We start from the raw sequence: 17,683 nt of genomic DNA, 5'->3' as shown, positions 1-17,683 counted from the left end.
TTGTTGTCAAGTGATGGTGAGGGACAAATACAGAAACAATTACACACACACACACACACACACACACACACACACACACACACATATATATATATATATATATATATATATATATATATATATATATATATATATATATAGCTCTTATTTAAATTGATATGCACACAAAATTGTATGATAAACAACCTTTCATATGAGAATTTTGCTACGTTGATAACAGGTACAATATTTTTACGAAATTTTTGGTAGAGATCTATAAATACATAAATTCTTATAAAGATTTTATCCTTACATTATATATATATATATATATATATATATATATATATATATATATACAGCAGGCTTCTTTCAGTTTCCATCTACCAGCTAGCTTCTTACTACACAGCTACACCTGTGCCTTATATGATTTTCTAAAAGTCATGAAAGACATATACCAATATATTATGGACAACTTTCATCCACCACCAACCTAATCTTAATAAAACATTAAATGAAATAAAACTTGTTTTAGCGGGAGAGTTCATTCATATAAAAAATATATCTATATTAATAAAATTGGTTTGGTAAAACTGACATGTCAGTCTGCTATAGTCACTACACCCTCCACCTCCTTCAAATAGCCCTACAAAGATTTTAGCATTCCAATAAATAAAAAATAAATGAACAATATGACGCTGATTGTCTCCTGGTATCCCTGTGTGTGTATGTGTGTGTGAAACAATAACTGAATGTATATGTTGGTATCTGTATGTTTAACATACAGACTGCATGTGCAATGTCTGTTGATATCTGTGTGTGTCAGTTGTTATTTGTGTATGTTTGTGTAACTATATAAGACTGATATCTGTGCATATGTGTGTGTGCTTATATATGTATGCATGTGTGTATGTATAAAACGAATCGACTGTGTGTATGTGTATGTAACAAATATGTGACTGTGTTTAAGTGTGTATGTGCATACATCATTATCTGTGTATGTTCGTGTAACAATAGGGGAGATTATACAATTGTCAGCTGGTATCTACTGGCATGTGGCTTAGAGATTATGGTATTCAGCTCACAATCGTGAGTTCAAAAACCAACAGTACATTGTTACATGGTACTCCTTCAGTCTACTCAGCTGGAAAAAGTGAGTTGTACCTGTAATTCGGAAGGGCCGGCCTTGTATATAATAATCTATTATTTTCAAAATGGTGAATGGTGTTTATTTCATAAAGTATATTCTTATTAAATTTCATTAACCCTTCAGTATTTAAACCAGCCATATCTGGCCCAAATATTCCACCTGCTTTATGCTCAAACAGTCCAGATCAGTCTCTCACACTTACCCTACAATGTCATTCTAAAAATAAACAGTCACATCATCAAACTTTTGAAGCCATAAGATAATACATGATTAATTCAAAATAATGTGAATAAATATAGGCACAGGCATGGCTGTGTGGTAAGAAGCTTGCTTCCCAACTACATGATTCTGGGTTCAGTCCCACAGCATGGCACCTAGAGGAAGTGTCTTCTACTATAGCCTTGAGCCAACCAAAGTCTTGTGAGTGGATTTGGTAGGCAGAAACTGAAAGAAGTATATCATATAGATGAATATACTTGTGTTTGTGTTTGTCCCCACCCCCACCCATCATCACTTGACAACCAATGTTGGTGTGTTTACATCCCTCTAACTTAGCAGTTCAGTAAAAGGGATCGATAGAATAAGTACTAGGCTTAGAAAGAGTAAGTCCTGGGTTCTATTTCTTTGAATAAAACCCCTTAAGGTGGTGCTCCAGCACGGCCACAGTCAAATGACTAAAACAAGTAAAAGAATAAGTAATACACTTGACAAGAGTAACCTAAACGGTAAAGGGTTAAAGAACATCATATTTCATGGTGCCCCAGAAATTTTTCATGAGATCTTGCTATTCCTCAAAAGTCCTTTTATGAAACAATGCACTGGACTTATGACCAAAGACATTCCAGCCATTGTTTATGGAGTTGGTTGTGTTGGGTGTAATAATCCTTCCTACTAAAGGCTCAAGGCCTGAAATATTTTAGGGGAGCAGGCTAGTCAATTAGATCAAAACCAGTGCACAACTGGTACTCATTTCATTGACCCCAAAAAGGAAAAAGGCAAAGCTGACCTTGGGAAAACTCAGAATGTAAAGATGGATGAAATGCCACAAAGCATTTTGTCAAGCATGCTAACAGTTCTGCCTTTGGTGGATGTAACAATGGAGACTTCTAACTTAGTTATATATTTCCCCACCAATAAATGAGAAGAAAGAATCCAAGGTTATAAAAGTAAATGACCATTTAACTTGCAACTAAAATGCCAAGTGTCCATCAAATATATACACAAGTATAAAACCCTAAAGGTCAAAAACTCAGATAATTAATTCATCAAAAATTCTGAGATAATATTTGAGTAAATAGTTATAACTATTCAAAAATTCCATATTAACTATTTGATATAAAAAAAAAAAGAAAAAGGATATTTAAAACAGGGAGTAGAATCCTACCTCAACCATTTGTTCATCCATACCTACATAAAACACTTACGTGCCTCATGTACTTCAAAACAAAATCAACCATGATACAAATGCTACTATTTTGCCAATTATAATTCAAGATTAGAGTGGTATTTCAAAATCCAATAAGTAGCTTAAGAGGGATTATATTGATTATGATTATTATTATTTTCATTTTTTATATATATTTGTATTTTTGTTTTTATTATATCTTATTTATCATATTATCATCATCATCAACACCATTGTTAAGGCAGTGAGCTGGCAGAATTGTTAGCAAACTTAGCAGCATTTCTTCCAGCTTTAAGTACTGAGTTCAAATTCTGCCAAGGTCAACTTTGCCTTTCATCCTTTTGGGGTTGAGAAAATAAGTACCAGTTGAGCATTGGAGTCGATGTAATCAATTGGTCCCCTCCCCAACAATTTCAGGCCTTCTGCATATAGTAGAAAGAACCATCATCATTATTATTATTATTATCTATTTTTATTTACCTATTTATATATTTATTTATTTATCTGCAGCTTAAATAAAGTGAACAGACAACAGTATATAACGGTATATAACGAATATCCCATATCTCTATAGACAAAATGCTGTTTGTTATGAAATAATAAGCACATTTCTCTTCTCAAAGTTTTGCCTATGTTATGCAAACCAAAATTCAGTATTAAAAGAAATAGAGTGAAAATAACATTAACAAGAATAACCAATTTTCAGACCAAAATGTAAGGCAGCAAGCAGGCAGAATCATTAGTGTGCTGAGCAAAATACTTAGTAGCATTTTATCTGTCTGTACGTTCTGAGTTCAAATTCCGCTGAGGAATGATAATGATGATGTTTAGCACAATGACAGTGTCAAACTGCTGATTTATGACTAATATGTAAATTAGCTTGAGTAAGGCACCTGTCGACCAATGTCAACCTTGCATCAACACAAGCATGAGCTGGCTTATGCAAGATATTTTGTAGAAGTGTGCAAGTCTCTTCACTCCAAACCACCAATGCTTATCCAAGAGAAAGCCACCAATTCGGGTTAATACGGCTTAGCACCAGTGCCATTTGCAGGCATTGCTGACAGAACACAAAGCCAGAACAGATACAAGGCATCTTGCCTGACTCTCTAAGATCCAACCAATCCATCCAAATGGGTTGGTGTCTATTTTTTATCCACCCCAAAAAGATAAAAGGCAAAGCTGAGACTTGAACACAGTTCACAGTGCTGGAATAAATTAAAATTTTTGTTGGCACTCCATCGCTTACGACGTCGAGGGTTCCAGTTGATCAACGGAACAGCCTGCTCGTGAAATTAATGTGCAAGTGGCTGAGCACTCCACAGACACGTGTACCCTTAATGTAGTTCTCGGGGATATTCAGCGTGACAAGGATGACCCTTTGAATTACAGGCACAACAGAAACAGGAAGTAAGAGTGAGTGAAAGTTGTGGTGGAAGAGTACAGCAGGGTTCGCCAACATCCCCTGCCGGAGCCTCGTGGAGCTTTAGGTGTTTTCGCTCAATAAACACTCACAACGCCCAGTCTGGGAATCGAAACTGCGATCCTATGACTGCGAGTCCGCTGCCCTAACCACTGGACCATTGCGCCTCCACGCTGGAATAAATACTACAAAACAATCTATCCAGTGCTCTAATAACTCTGACATTTCACAGCCTTTTTGTAAGTTTAGTATTTTCTGTGTTAAGGTACAAGTTATATTACTTCTAACAGAACAGTGTGATTAAATGGGAAATGTCCAGGATAGTGAATGCAAAAGTATTTTTTTCAGACACTACTAGTGAGTTGCAAGAACTTGGGGAAATTTCCTTTCATATATTAGTCTGGTGGAGAGAAGGCGCCATCTACAATCTTTTTCGGCCTTCTGAGACTGATAAGATCAACATGGTTTCCAGTCACCCTGAACACCTTTAGATTAACAATTGCAAAAAGCAATGAAAATCTGGGAAACAATGAGTGCAAGGTTTAGCAAATTTGAGACATAGTAAGGGTGGTGCAAAGAGGAGAGAAAGACATGGAAGGAGATGAAATGAGTGAGCTGAGAGAAGATGGTATACAACTAGCTAGCTCAGGGGAACAGAGGTCAATGTAGTAGTAACAGAATGGGCAGAGAGATCTATCAGAACATATATGTCAGCCAGGTATTGTAGAATGTTGGTGAGTGAATTTTTGTCAATCAGTCAGACAGCCTTCTTTTGGATAGGTCTATCTACATCAAGATGAAAAATGTTCTGAACATATATCCTTTAGTATATTTTCATAAAAATATGAGCAAGAAATGTATTCTAGAATTAATTAAATCAAATATGGTTCTTGGACAGTCGACACTTACAATTACAATATATTCTTTATATTCTGGATAATAAAAACAAAAGGTTTTTTCAAACATATGAGGCCTTACTGAAGTGAAAGAGTCAATTAATAGATGACTGAATTGATAAATATTAATAGCAATATGGTATCATCTCCTAAACATAAAAGTGCTGTAAAAAGATGGCAGCATCCCAAAAAGAAGACTGAGATAACTAGGTCTCACTTTAATCTCTCTATAATGACATACCAAGACAGATGTAGTAGGCTGGATCTAGAAGGTGTTGACCTACCAGTTAAAGAATTCATCATCATTATTTTACATCTGCTTTCTATGCTGGCATGGGCTGGATGAGAAATTATCAACCCATATCCATCTTTTGTCCCAGTCTATAAGGAATGCACAGTCACATGAATAAGGAAGCCTCTACATAGTTACAATGAAATGATGAAATGACTATGGCTACATCTTTGGTCATAGATCTGTTTGATCTGGACTGGCCTGGAGTTAAACAAGATCATCAGTATTGACACTATTTAACTGACAGGTATTTTATCTGCTTACAATACTAAGCTCAATGGTACAACTTCTCATAGGTATAGCATGAAGAATGATGAGCTCTAGTATGATGTCTACCCCAAGATAAACTATTTGATAAATCTTCAGTAATGCTTCAACATGCCTGTAGATTATGACATTTTGATACCATTTAATGACATAAGCAAACTTTTCTTAAAGAGATATGAAATTTAATATCAAAAGACATTGATAACAGAGAATTTAAAAACAACCACAAATATTGATCATAAACACTAAAAACAAATCTTGGGAGAGTAAAAATATACATTATCAATAACATTCATTCTTCATGCTGGTAAAGTAGGATAGGTCTACCATAGATACTACTGCTACTTGTTCTCTCTTCACAGAAGCCTGACCTGAAATCTTAACAACTAACCACCTCATCTCATGTCTTCTTCAATCTTTCTCTGCCTGAAGGACCTTCCATGAACACACATTTCTTAACTCAGCCATCATATGACCATACTACCACAGTCACCTTTCCTACATGCAGGTACATAATGACTTCAATATTCAGCTAGTGTCTTCCAACAATGTCAGAAACATGATTTATTGGACTTGTAATACCCAACAAATCATGCTACCTTTATTTTTCCTTAATCTCAACAGATCTCCCACAATCAGTTCCCTAGTCTCCTTATCAAACAGCAGACAGGCACAGATGTTAATGACATGATTAATGCTAATACACCTGATAACAGCAGATGTAGAATAACCCTAAAAGTTATGCTATAAATAAAGTGTTACGTTTTGGAACATCATGGTCTAGATTAGAAAAAGTTATAATATTCTCTAGTTTAGTGTTCTGTTTTTACCAAGAACAAAATATTAAACAGTTGACAGTCCATCCCTTCAGTAATAAACTAAGTCTCCATACAGCCTTCTTCTTAAAATTACAAAGTCTTTGGTATTTAGATCAACAAACAAGTTCAATGCTGTGCAAGTTTATATACTAACTACAGTAATGTAACAGAAAATAATTCTTCAATCTTTATCTAATCTACGAACAAGAACTTTTCTCTCTTCTTCAAAGCCAACTTTGCCATAACTTTGCATTGCTTCCTAGATGTAATCTTTGCTACATTACAAGGATTTTTTTTTTTTTAATTCCCAAATGCACACATACTTCTTTTTAGAAGTAATGTTTCTTAACCCTAATAAATTCTAATGAAGAAAATTCATAATTCAGGAATAACTAATCAAATAATTCATGGTAACTCACAGACTTAACATGCAAAACATTAACCCTTTAGAATTCAGATTACTCTGTCAAACGTAATGCTTATATCTGTTCACATTGTTTTCAGTTAATCATGCATTATTTTATGGCTTAGAATGACATTGTAAGACTTGTGCAAGAGACTGGATCTGGCCAGTTCAAACATAAAACAGGTAGAATATTTTTGCCAGATAGGGCCAGTTTAAATGGTAGAAGTTAGATGATATGCATTTTATTGATACAAGGATGGGGGCAAAAGTTAGAATTAAAGTTCTGCTACAAATGTTGAATTATACTTGCTACAATTTATTATGTACTTGAAGAATATATATTACACACTCCACGTTTGAGTAGAGTTAAGAAGGATATAAATATATGTTTGGGCCAATGAATGAATGAGTTACTACAATAATGGTAGAAGAGGTACTATGAGTGAAGTGGTACTATGAAATCAGGCCCTGTTGCCAGACTTTAGCATGTTTGGGTGTTTCAGAATATTCTGAGTGGGCACTAATTTGTAATAATGCTGAAGTGGAGTTTTGAAATAAGTGAATCACTGAAAATCTGAGGGTGCACCATTGAATAGAGTGGGGACAGTGCCCTGCAGTACATCCCCCACTTAGCAATGGCCATGTATGAGGTGATGGGAAAGGACATATACAATAAAGAATACACATGGTTCTCACAAGTGAGGTAACATAGGATCAAGATGCACTGGAAGTTAAGAAATTGCAGACCCATTTAACCTACATTAGCACAAAGAAAAAACCAAATATCACAGTAATAATGATAATGTTATTGTTGTTTAGTCCCAAGTGTATGATCAAAAGCCTTCTAGTTGTGACCATCACATCTTTTAATCAAATACAGTGCATCCAAGACCAAATTACCAAAACCATTCTTCTTTAAGACAATAGGGTGTGATTTGAGGGTGGTTTAGCCGCTTTCTATGGTAGCTCAGAAGACAGTGTAGAGTCTTTTAGTAATAACACTGATCAGTAGTGATTGTCATATAATGATTATTGTAAGATTCTTTCCCTATTCAAAGCTGAATAGATTTGTAACACTTTAACTCTCATGCGGTCTATCTTAAGTGCTTATATATATTTGGTCTATCTCCAAATTAAGATAGACCAACAGCAAATAACCACATACTATACTCCCTATAATGTTCATTTAGTTTCAGTTTAACTTCTGTAATTTCCCAGGCAATCAAATACACATCATAATTTTTCCCTGCAGTTTTATCAGCCAAATCTTATCACATGTTCCAAATTCCACAAAATTTACATTCAAAGAAAGAATCATTTAATCAATTCAAAGGTTACAAGTATTGCTACTGGTATATTCCTTCATCAAAGCATTGTATTCATGTAACACAAAAACAAAATTTTACATTCAACACAAGGCAAATATGATAATATAAACAATGCATCTTTAGCGTGCGTGCGTGTTTTGGTTTTGTTTCAGACACATTTTTGTATCAGGGTAGCGATGAGAGGTGGCGGGAGAGTATTGTTGGGAATTTTAAAAATATGTTTCTACATACGTTTGAACGGCATTCAAACCAGCAGCTTTCATTTTAGACAATCTGTCGTGCCAATAGTAGTTAGGTGTACGGAAGTAATGCATACTGCCAGACACATATTTAAATGGTTTGCCATCTTTAACAAAGGTGTTGCGCTCATAATCGATTCTAAATGAGCGATTTGATGACTAAAATGAGACAAATAAATAAGAATAATCAGCATTTATTTAATGAATGGACTTATATCAAGTTTTAGGAAATCAGGATTGGATTCACACTTAACAAATTCTATTATCTGTTCATTGTTTTGAGTTCTTCTTTGGTTATTTTCATAAACAGTGTAACCTAAGAGTACATTATATAATATGCCCTTTATTTAAAACAGCATAGGTGATTTGACTGTAATTCCTAGTACAATGTGTGTGTATGTATGCATATGTGCGCACATGCATGTGTGTGTGTTACCACCATTATTTAACATCATCTGTGTTTCATGCTGACATGAGTTGGAAAATTGAACAGGATCCTACAAAGCAGAGGAATGTGTAATGCTCCAATGTCTGCTTGGCATAGTTTTTTATTTTCATATTTAATGCGTTTGTGTACATTTGGATGTAGAAAAACCTTTTGCAGTTGAACTATTGGTTTCAAATTTTGGCATAAGGCCAGCAATTCCAGGAAGTGGGCAAGTCAATTATATCGACCCCAGCACTCAACTGGTATTTATTCTATCCAGCACTCAACTGGTATTTATTCTATTCAGCCTTTCATTATTTCATTCATTCAGGTTCAGTAAAATTAACACAAGTACTCAGGTTGACCTAATCAACTGTTTTCTCACTGCTGAAGAAATCAATAGGGCTAGTCATTTTTTGATGAGTAACACAAATGAGTAAGAAGTCAGGAAATTAACCACACTAATTTGTAGATGAATACATAGCAATTTTATATATACATGATGGACTCTCCCATCGAAGATGACATATGGGTATTCATCTTTTGCCAAACAACCTGCACAAATGGATTGTTTATAGTGATCAAATGTATATGCTGTACATTAGCTCACTCCCTCAATCAAATCAACGTTGTCTGAACTGGTGCATGGCACACCATACACCAGGTGTCAAAGTGATCTCACAGAAACGCGAGATGGTGTGTTTTGCTCAAGAACACAACGCACCACCTGCTCTAGGGATTGAAATCACAATCTCATGGTTCTGAGTGCAACATACCAATCACTAAGCCATGAATCCTCAGATTTACAGGGTACAGTAAATATATTGTCATCTAAATTACGCAAAAATGAAAAGAACACTAACATCTCATTTTAACAGACACATTTACCAAAATTACTTTAAAATATCTTGAAATACTAAAGAGTAAATTTATTCAATAAAATTGCCATACTAGCTTCAACCATGGCTTCCAAATGACTTTGGAATCCCCTGCAACTCTTCTGGATAGTCTCCTTGTTTAAGTTGGTGAATGCTGCCTTAATCCTTGCCTTCAGTTCATCTTTGGTATTACAAGAAGTTTTGTTGGTCTCTTGCTCAACTGTGCCCCACACATAATAATCAAGGGGTTACAGTCTGGGAAGTTAGGTGGCCAGATGTTAGGAGCAGTGTGGTCACAGAAATTGTCTGATAGCTATGACTGGGTTCTCCTGCCTGTGTGGCATGGTGCAGAGTCCTGTTACCAGACATAGGGCCTTCCAGCAGCCACCCTCTTGAGCCAGTACAGCACTACCTCCTCCAGGCACCCGATGTAGGCCTCCATGTTCAGTTTGAGGCTGTGTGGGAATATGAATGGTGGCATATTGTCACTATCACTAGTGATCACTCCAAACACAATGATGTTGACTGGATGTTTGATTTTTATCACTCTCGGTACATGCACTATCCTCAGATTGGCACCCAAACACTCTGAAATGTTCATATTGGAGTTTCTGATGTGATTGCCAAGCAGTAAAACATGTCCTTTCCAAAGTTCTGGCAGATTGAATTGTGTTATGGTGCTGTTTTTCTCACAGACAGTGGCCAACTGACCGTACTATACTGTGTAGTCAACAAAATCAAAAGCAATGCACATGCGCGAAATTAAAAGTATAAAATGACGATAATTTACCCATCACACCCTGCATATATAAGTTGGGTCACCTCATAAATAATGCAGTATTTTTATACTCCTTTTATTTTTCAAAATTAAGATAAAGTTCTTTTTTAATCTAAAATATACTCTCCTTCATTTTCTACAATGCTCTTCCATCTAACTGGTAAACTTGCAAGGCCCCTCTTCCAAAATTCACTTGTCCGTAATGAAAAATACTCCTCCAATACTTTTCTGACCTCATCTACAGAATTCATATTTTTCCATCCAAATGATTTTGAAGACTGTGAAATAAATGATAATCAGATGGGGCAATGTCCAGTGAATATGGTGGGTGGGGCAACATTTCCCATTCAAACTGCTCCAACTTTTGGAATGTCACTCTCACTGTATGTGGCTGAGCATTATTCTGATGGAAGAACACCTTTTGTCTTAAAACCAAAGATGGTTGTTTTTCTTCTAGCGCCGACTTAAGCTGCTCAGAGTAGATTTCATTTGTCAGCGTTTGCTTTGAGTTTAAAAGTTCAAAGTGGATTAAACCTTTCATATCCCACCTAACAGAAAACAACACCTTATGTGGGTGAAGACCTTCTCTAACCTGGGGTATCAGTGTTTCTCCTTTCCATGCCCACTGTCTTCAGTGCTTGATATTTTTATAGAGGACCCATTTCTCATCACAAGTCACTATTCAGTCCAAAAAAAGGTTCATTTGTGAGACGTGACAGCAAAGAAGAGCACACATTCACTCTCTGCATGCGATTAGACTCAGAAAGTTTGTGAGGAACCCATCGACCCAATTTGCTGACTTTTCCGATGGCACACAGGTGTCAATGAATCCAAGCTTTTCTGTTCATTCCTCAACAATTACAATGTGATTTTGTTCCACCAGAGTTTGCAGGATGTCCTCATTGAGCTCTATAGATCTCCCAGGATGAGGCTCATCTTCTAGGCTGTCGTTTCCAGTTCGGAATTTCTGGAACCACCATTGACACTGGCTTATGCTTATTGTCCAATACATATGTACTGCATTAATATTCCTCACACTTTCCATTGCACTGTTGCCTTTATTGAACTCATAAAGCAAAATATGCCGAATATGTTCCTGTGTCACTTCCATTATAGCTTTGAAAAAATAACTGTTAAAATCGAACTGCACTCATCAAAACTTGCACTAAGAATAAGGACAAGGTAAAATTACTACGTGCTTTTATAGCAAGTTGATGCAGGTAGTTAATCTCTTCTGACTTTTAGTTCATGCAATTGAAACAACTGCATTATTTATGGGATGACCATATGTATGTATGTATGTATGTATGTACGTATGTATATATGCATGCATATATATTATGTGGTAATGCTTTAACAAGTAGAAAAGTACTCAATCAGCCAAGAGAGTAAAGATAATCTTAAATTAAAATCCACAGATCTTGCAATAATAGCTACCCATGGTTTCTTGGTTGAAATGATAATTCATTCCACCATTTGTCAATTGCCTTTTGAGCAGAAGACATTATCTTCTCAAGTCACATAGACTCATAAGGCCAGTTTCTTGGTTTCTGAAGCGTATATATTCCCTGTTGGATGGGCTGCTGATCCATCACAGAAATACTCATTTTTGCCAGCACTGTGAAATAAAGTGTTTTCCTGAAGAACATAACACATTGCTCAGTTCAGGAATCAAAATCATCAAGCTACATGCCTCCATGCCTCCACTATGTGTATGTGCATATATATATATATATATATATATATATATATATATATATATATATATATATATATATATATATAGGTCTCATGTAAAAATCACCCAGTAAGTATGCACTGTAAAGTGATTGTCATTAGGCAGGGCAACTAGTTGTAGAAACCATGCCACAGCAGATAATAGAGTTTTGTGCAGTCCTCTGGCTTATCAGTTCCTGTTAAACTGTCCAACCCATGCTACCATGGAAGATGGATGTTAAATGATAAAGATAACAGCATGTATGTACATATGTATGTATACATGCTATACATGCATGTATGTATTACTGTTGATAACGAAGATGATAGTAGCAGCAGCAGTGGCAACAATAATAACAGCAATTATAAGAAGGGAGAAGAAATACAAATAACTTACGAAGCAGTACCAAAGAGTTCCTGGAGTAATTATGTTTAATAAAAAATAATTTATTTACAGAAGTTTTAACATCATCTCTTTCGAAATAGTCACACTGATCCTAGTGTTCCTGCCACTTCTGAAATCCAGCCTGGAAGTTGCTTTCCATGAGTGAGTCAAGGACCTCCTGTGATTTGCTCTTGATTTCAACAATGGTGTTAAAACAGCAGCCTTTGAGCTGCATGCTCATCTTGGGGAAGAGATGGAAGTCTGCAAGTGCCAAATCTGGCAAGTAGGGCAGGTGTGGAAGTGATAACATACTGTTTTTGGCAAGAAATTCATGAGTGAGGAGAGCTCAGTCACAGTGTGTAATCTAGACATTTGGTACTCACTGATATAACAGACCAACAATACCAGCAGTGTTGTCAATTGTCCTCTGGTGATCATTACGCACAAGTTGATGAATTTTCTCTACATTTCCAGATCACTCATTGTCTTCCAGGGATGTTCTTCTGCTTTTGAAGCACTTGTGCCACTTGAAACATTGCGCACGACCCATTGCTTCATTGCCATAATCTTGCTGAAGCATGCTCAATATCTCTGTAGTAGACTTCCCAAGTTCAACACAAAATTTCAAGTTGGCTCTTTGTCCCAACTTCCTGTTCATGACAAACATCACAGACTACAGCATACACGTGATCACAAAAACACAAATTTCACAACTTGAGAAGTAAACAACAATATCACTTGCCACATTGCCTCATGAAGGTCATTGCTAGCTCTCACTGCACACACAACTGTGTGCTGCCACCTGTTGGCGCACTACAGAGCTAGTCCAGGAACTTTTGATACATGAATGGCAATGAAAAATAAAGAAAAAGAGAGAGAAAAAGAGAAAATCTGTGCATGTGTGTGTGAGAGAGAGAGAGAGAGAGACAGACAGAGAAAGGCAATTCAAAACAGATCTGGTGAGAAATTGTTCAAATGAAACTTAAGAATATTAGGTTATACAGAAGGATCTATAAGGGATCACAAATCATGAAGAGACACTGCATTACACAACTATGTAATGGAGAAATAAAAAGAGAAACAAAATGCTATGATGATGATGATGATTATGATGACGATGACATTGTAACTGAAAAAAAATTGCTTCAACTTTGGTTGTATTTGATATTTCATGACTGTAAAACCACAATAAGCACGAAGAAAAAAAAAACAAAAATTAAATTATTATATATTTCAAATTTATGTGACACTAAGGTATAGGATTACAAATGATATGGTTATAAGTTGAAAATCTTACTCGTAGAGAAAAGCTTATAGCAATTTGCTCTAGTTTGCCAGACTAAAAAATTTCAAATTTCTTACTTCTACTTACAAATATTTTTTAAAAAATTTCAATGCAACAACAATAAAACCTATCCCATGGAAAATTCAAGTAAAACAGCAACTTAAAATATCACAAGATAACAACTTGTATTTATGAAAGCAAAGACTTAAGTACAAAGTTAAATGACTATAGTTCAAAATAGTTGTATAAAATAAATTAGGCTTTTACTAACTGGTGCATATAAAAATAATTAAATGACTTACTTATCTCAGTCACATGAGATAAAGTAAAGAAAAAATAGAAAATATGAAATAAAAAGCAAATATCTGAATCCACCTCCACTTATTTATTTTTTTAATATAACCAGGAAACAGGAAAGGCAACTAGTAATGAATGTGGAGGAGGAGAGTTGAGTAAAATTGTGCCAAGCAATACACATGAAAGGAATTTAAGGAAGAGGAAGATAGGAGCAGAGGTGGGTGGTGGTGAGGGGTGAAAGCTGATCTGAAAGGTTGAACCTTACAAAGGAAACAAATGGTGAGACACTGTGCTAAAGATCTAGCCAACCCATGAAAATATCGAAAAGCAAACAGAATGATGACAACGATGATGATATTAGTGGTAGTGGTGATGACAATCTTCACAGGTTGATATATGAGGAAAATGCTTTGTCATCATCATCAACATTTAACGCCCATCTTCCATACTGGCACAAGTTTGAATTCTTGACAGAAACTGGCAAGGCCAGGGACTACACCAAATTCCATAGTCTGTTTCGGTTTGGTTTCCACAGCTGGATGCCCTTTCTAACACCAACCATTTTACAGAGTGTACTGGGTGCTTTTTATGTGGCACCAGCACCAGTGCTTTTTACATAGTACCAGCACCTACACTAAAACTTTTTACATAGTACCAGCACCCACACTAAAACTTTTTACATGGCACCTTGGTTTTAGGATCTCAATTTTGTTATGGTTTTTGCAAAGACACTAATGTTATAAATAAAGCGAAACCAAGTCATAAATTTGGCTTTCCGAGTACTTAATCTCAGATTCTATTTTCTAATGATATTTCTTATACAATGCAGGAATGATTTTTGAAGCTTTACATGCCACAGAGTCCAATATGCAGCAAGAAGCATTTAGATCAGACTCCTGCTCTGAAGAAAACTTTATATTTTGGTGCACTGCATTCTACCACAGGAAACCATGGATCATAGATATAAAGTTACTTTCTCGAGTCATATCAACTCAAAAGGGTCGATTTCTGGATTTTATGATATATATGTTCCCCGAATGGATGGGATGCCAGTCCGTCACAGGATTACTCATTTTGTCAGCTGAGTGGGCTGGAGTGATGTGAAATGAAATGCTTTGCTCAAGAACACAATGTGTTTCATATATATATATATATATATATATACACACATATATATATACATACATATATATACATATATATACATACATATATACATACATACATATATACATATATACATACATACATATATACATACATACATACATATATACATACATATATACATACATATACACATACATATATTTATATACATGCATATATACATACATTTGCATAGATACATATACACGCATATATACATACATATATATACATATACATGCATATATGCATACATATGCATATATACATATATATATACATACACATATACATATATATACATATCTATACATATACATATATTTATGCATATATATATATATATATATATATATATATATATATATGCATATATACATACATATATCATCATCATCATTATCACCATTGTTTAACATCTGCTTTCCATGCTGGCATGGGTTGGACCGCTTGACTGAGGTCTGGAGTGCCAGTGACTGCGCCAGGCCCCAATCTGATCTGGATATGTTTCTACAGCTTAATACCCTTCTTGACGCCAAGCACTTCGAGGGTGTAGTGGATGCTTTTCACATGCCACAGGCACAGGAGTCGGTAAGGCAGGCCTGACATCGATCATGTTTGGATAATGCTTATGTGCCATGGGCACGGGAGCCAGTCAGTGGGTATTGGCATTGGCCACGTTCAAATGGTGCTTTTTATGTGCTACCAGCACAGGGGCTAGTCAGGCGGTCCTGGCATTGATCACATTCGGATAGTGTTTTTTATGTGCCACCAGCACAGGAGCCAGTCAAGGGGAACTGGTATTGGCCATATTCGGATGGTGCTATTTACATGCCACCAGCACGGGAGCCAATCAGGTGGACCAGGCATCGACCACATTTAGGTGGTACTTTCTACGTGCCACCGGCACTGGAGCCTGCCAGGGGATACTGGCATCAACTGCATTCGAATGACAATTTACATGCCACTGGAACAGGAGCTATTCAGGGGGCACTGGCCACAGCTACGATTTTGGTTTTACTTGACTCAACAGGTTTTCTCAAGCATATCATATCGCCCAACACATCAGCAGGTACTCTTAAACAGGTCGGACATGCAACACTGACATCAGCAACGGCTGCTATCTTACTTTAATTGCAGAGTCTTCTCAATCACAGCATATCGCCAAAGGTCTCAGTCTCCTGTCATTGCCTCTTTGAGGCCCAATGTTCGAGGGTCATGCTCCACCACCTCATCCCATGTCTTCCTGGGTTTACCTCTTCCACAGGTTCCTTCCACAGTTAGGGAGTGGTACATCCTCACACAGGTCTCCTCATCCAAACATAACACATGACCATACCAATGCAATCGTCGCTCTTGCACACCACATTTGATGCTTCTTATGCCCATCTTTTCTCTCAGGGTGCTTACACTCTGTCTAGTATGCACACTGACATTACACATCCAGCAGAGCATACTAGCTTCATTTCCTTCAAGCTTACGCATGTCCTCAGCAGTCATGGCCCATGTTTCACTGCCATGTAGCATGGCAATTCACACACATGCATCATACAGTCTACCTTTCATCCTGAGCAAGAGGTCCTTAGTTGCCAGCAGAGGTAGGAACTCCCTGAACTTTACCCAGACTATTCTTATTCTAGCCTCTACACTCTGAGAGCAACCACCCCTACTACAGACTTGGTCACCTAGGTAGTGGAAGCTATTAATTACCTCTAGTTTCTCCTCCTGACATGTGATGGAATCTGTTTTCTGTACATTTTCAGTGTTTATTGCCCCTGTGCATCTGCCACACACAAAAACTATCTTCCCAGTTAACCTTCCTTTGATATTGCCACACCTTTTATGTGTCCATAGCTTACACCGGGTACCTCCAATGGAGTACCTACCCACGCCTTTTCTACAGATCGAGCAGGGCCATCTACTTGAAGGAGTTTGTGATGTGTTCGCCTTCCTACTTACTAAGACTTTGGTTTTTGCTAGGTTAAACCTAAGGTCCTTCGATTCTAGACCTTGCTTCCACACAATTAAACTTCATCACTAGTTCTGGCAGTGACTCGGCTATTAGAGCAAGGTCATCAGCATAGAGGAGCATATATATATATATATATGCATACATACATACGTATATATAATATATACATACATATATATATATATATATATACATATATATATATATATATATACATATATATATATATATATATATATACATATATATATATATATATATATATATATATATACATATATATAAATATACATATATATATATATATATATACATATATATATATATACATATATATATATATACATATATATATATATATACATATATATATATATACATATATATATATATATATATATACATATATATATACATATATATATACATATATATATATATACATATATATATATATACATACATATATATATATATACATATATATATATATACATATATATATATATACATATATATATATATACATATATATATATACATATATATATATATACATATATATATATATACAATATATATATATATACATA

At 35.7% G+C, this 17,683-nt stretch overlaps 1 protein-coding gene across 5 annotated transcripts in view; it reads right to left on the bottom strand.

Annotated features, from left to right (window-relative positions):
- LOC106870855 (beta-galactosidase) overlaps positions 1 to 17,683 on the bottom strand; it is a 157,660-nt gene that overhangs the window by 73,356 nt on the left and 66,621 nt on the right. For 3 of the 5 annotated variants that reach the window (XM_089357180.1, XM_089357185.1, XM_052969888.2), the window contains exon 2: positions 8,196 to 8,362. The exons of the other annotated variants lie outside the window; for them this stretch is intronic. In XM_089357180.1, coding sequence (XP_089213306.1) covers positions 8,196 to 8,362 — 167 coding nt within the window. The remainder of the gene's footprint in view (positions 1 to 8,195; positions 8,363 to 17,683) is intronic. 5 annotated transcript variants of the gene reach the window in all.

This window comes from Octopus bimaculoides, chromosome 1 (genome assembly GCF_046866305.1).
Source record: "Octopus bimaculoides isolate indiv1 chromosome 1, ASM4686630v1, whole genome shotgun sequence".
In the NCBI taxonomy this organism is placed as follows: Eukaryota; Metazoa; Mollusca; class Cephalopoda; order Octopoda; family Octopodidae; genus Octopus; species Octopus bimaculoides.
This window is presented reverse-complemented; position numbering and strand designations above follow the sequence as displayed.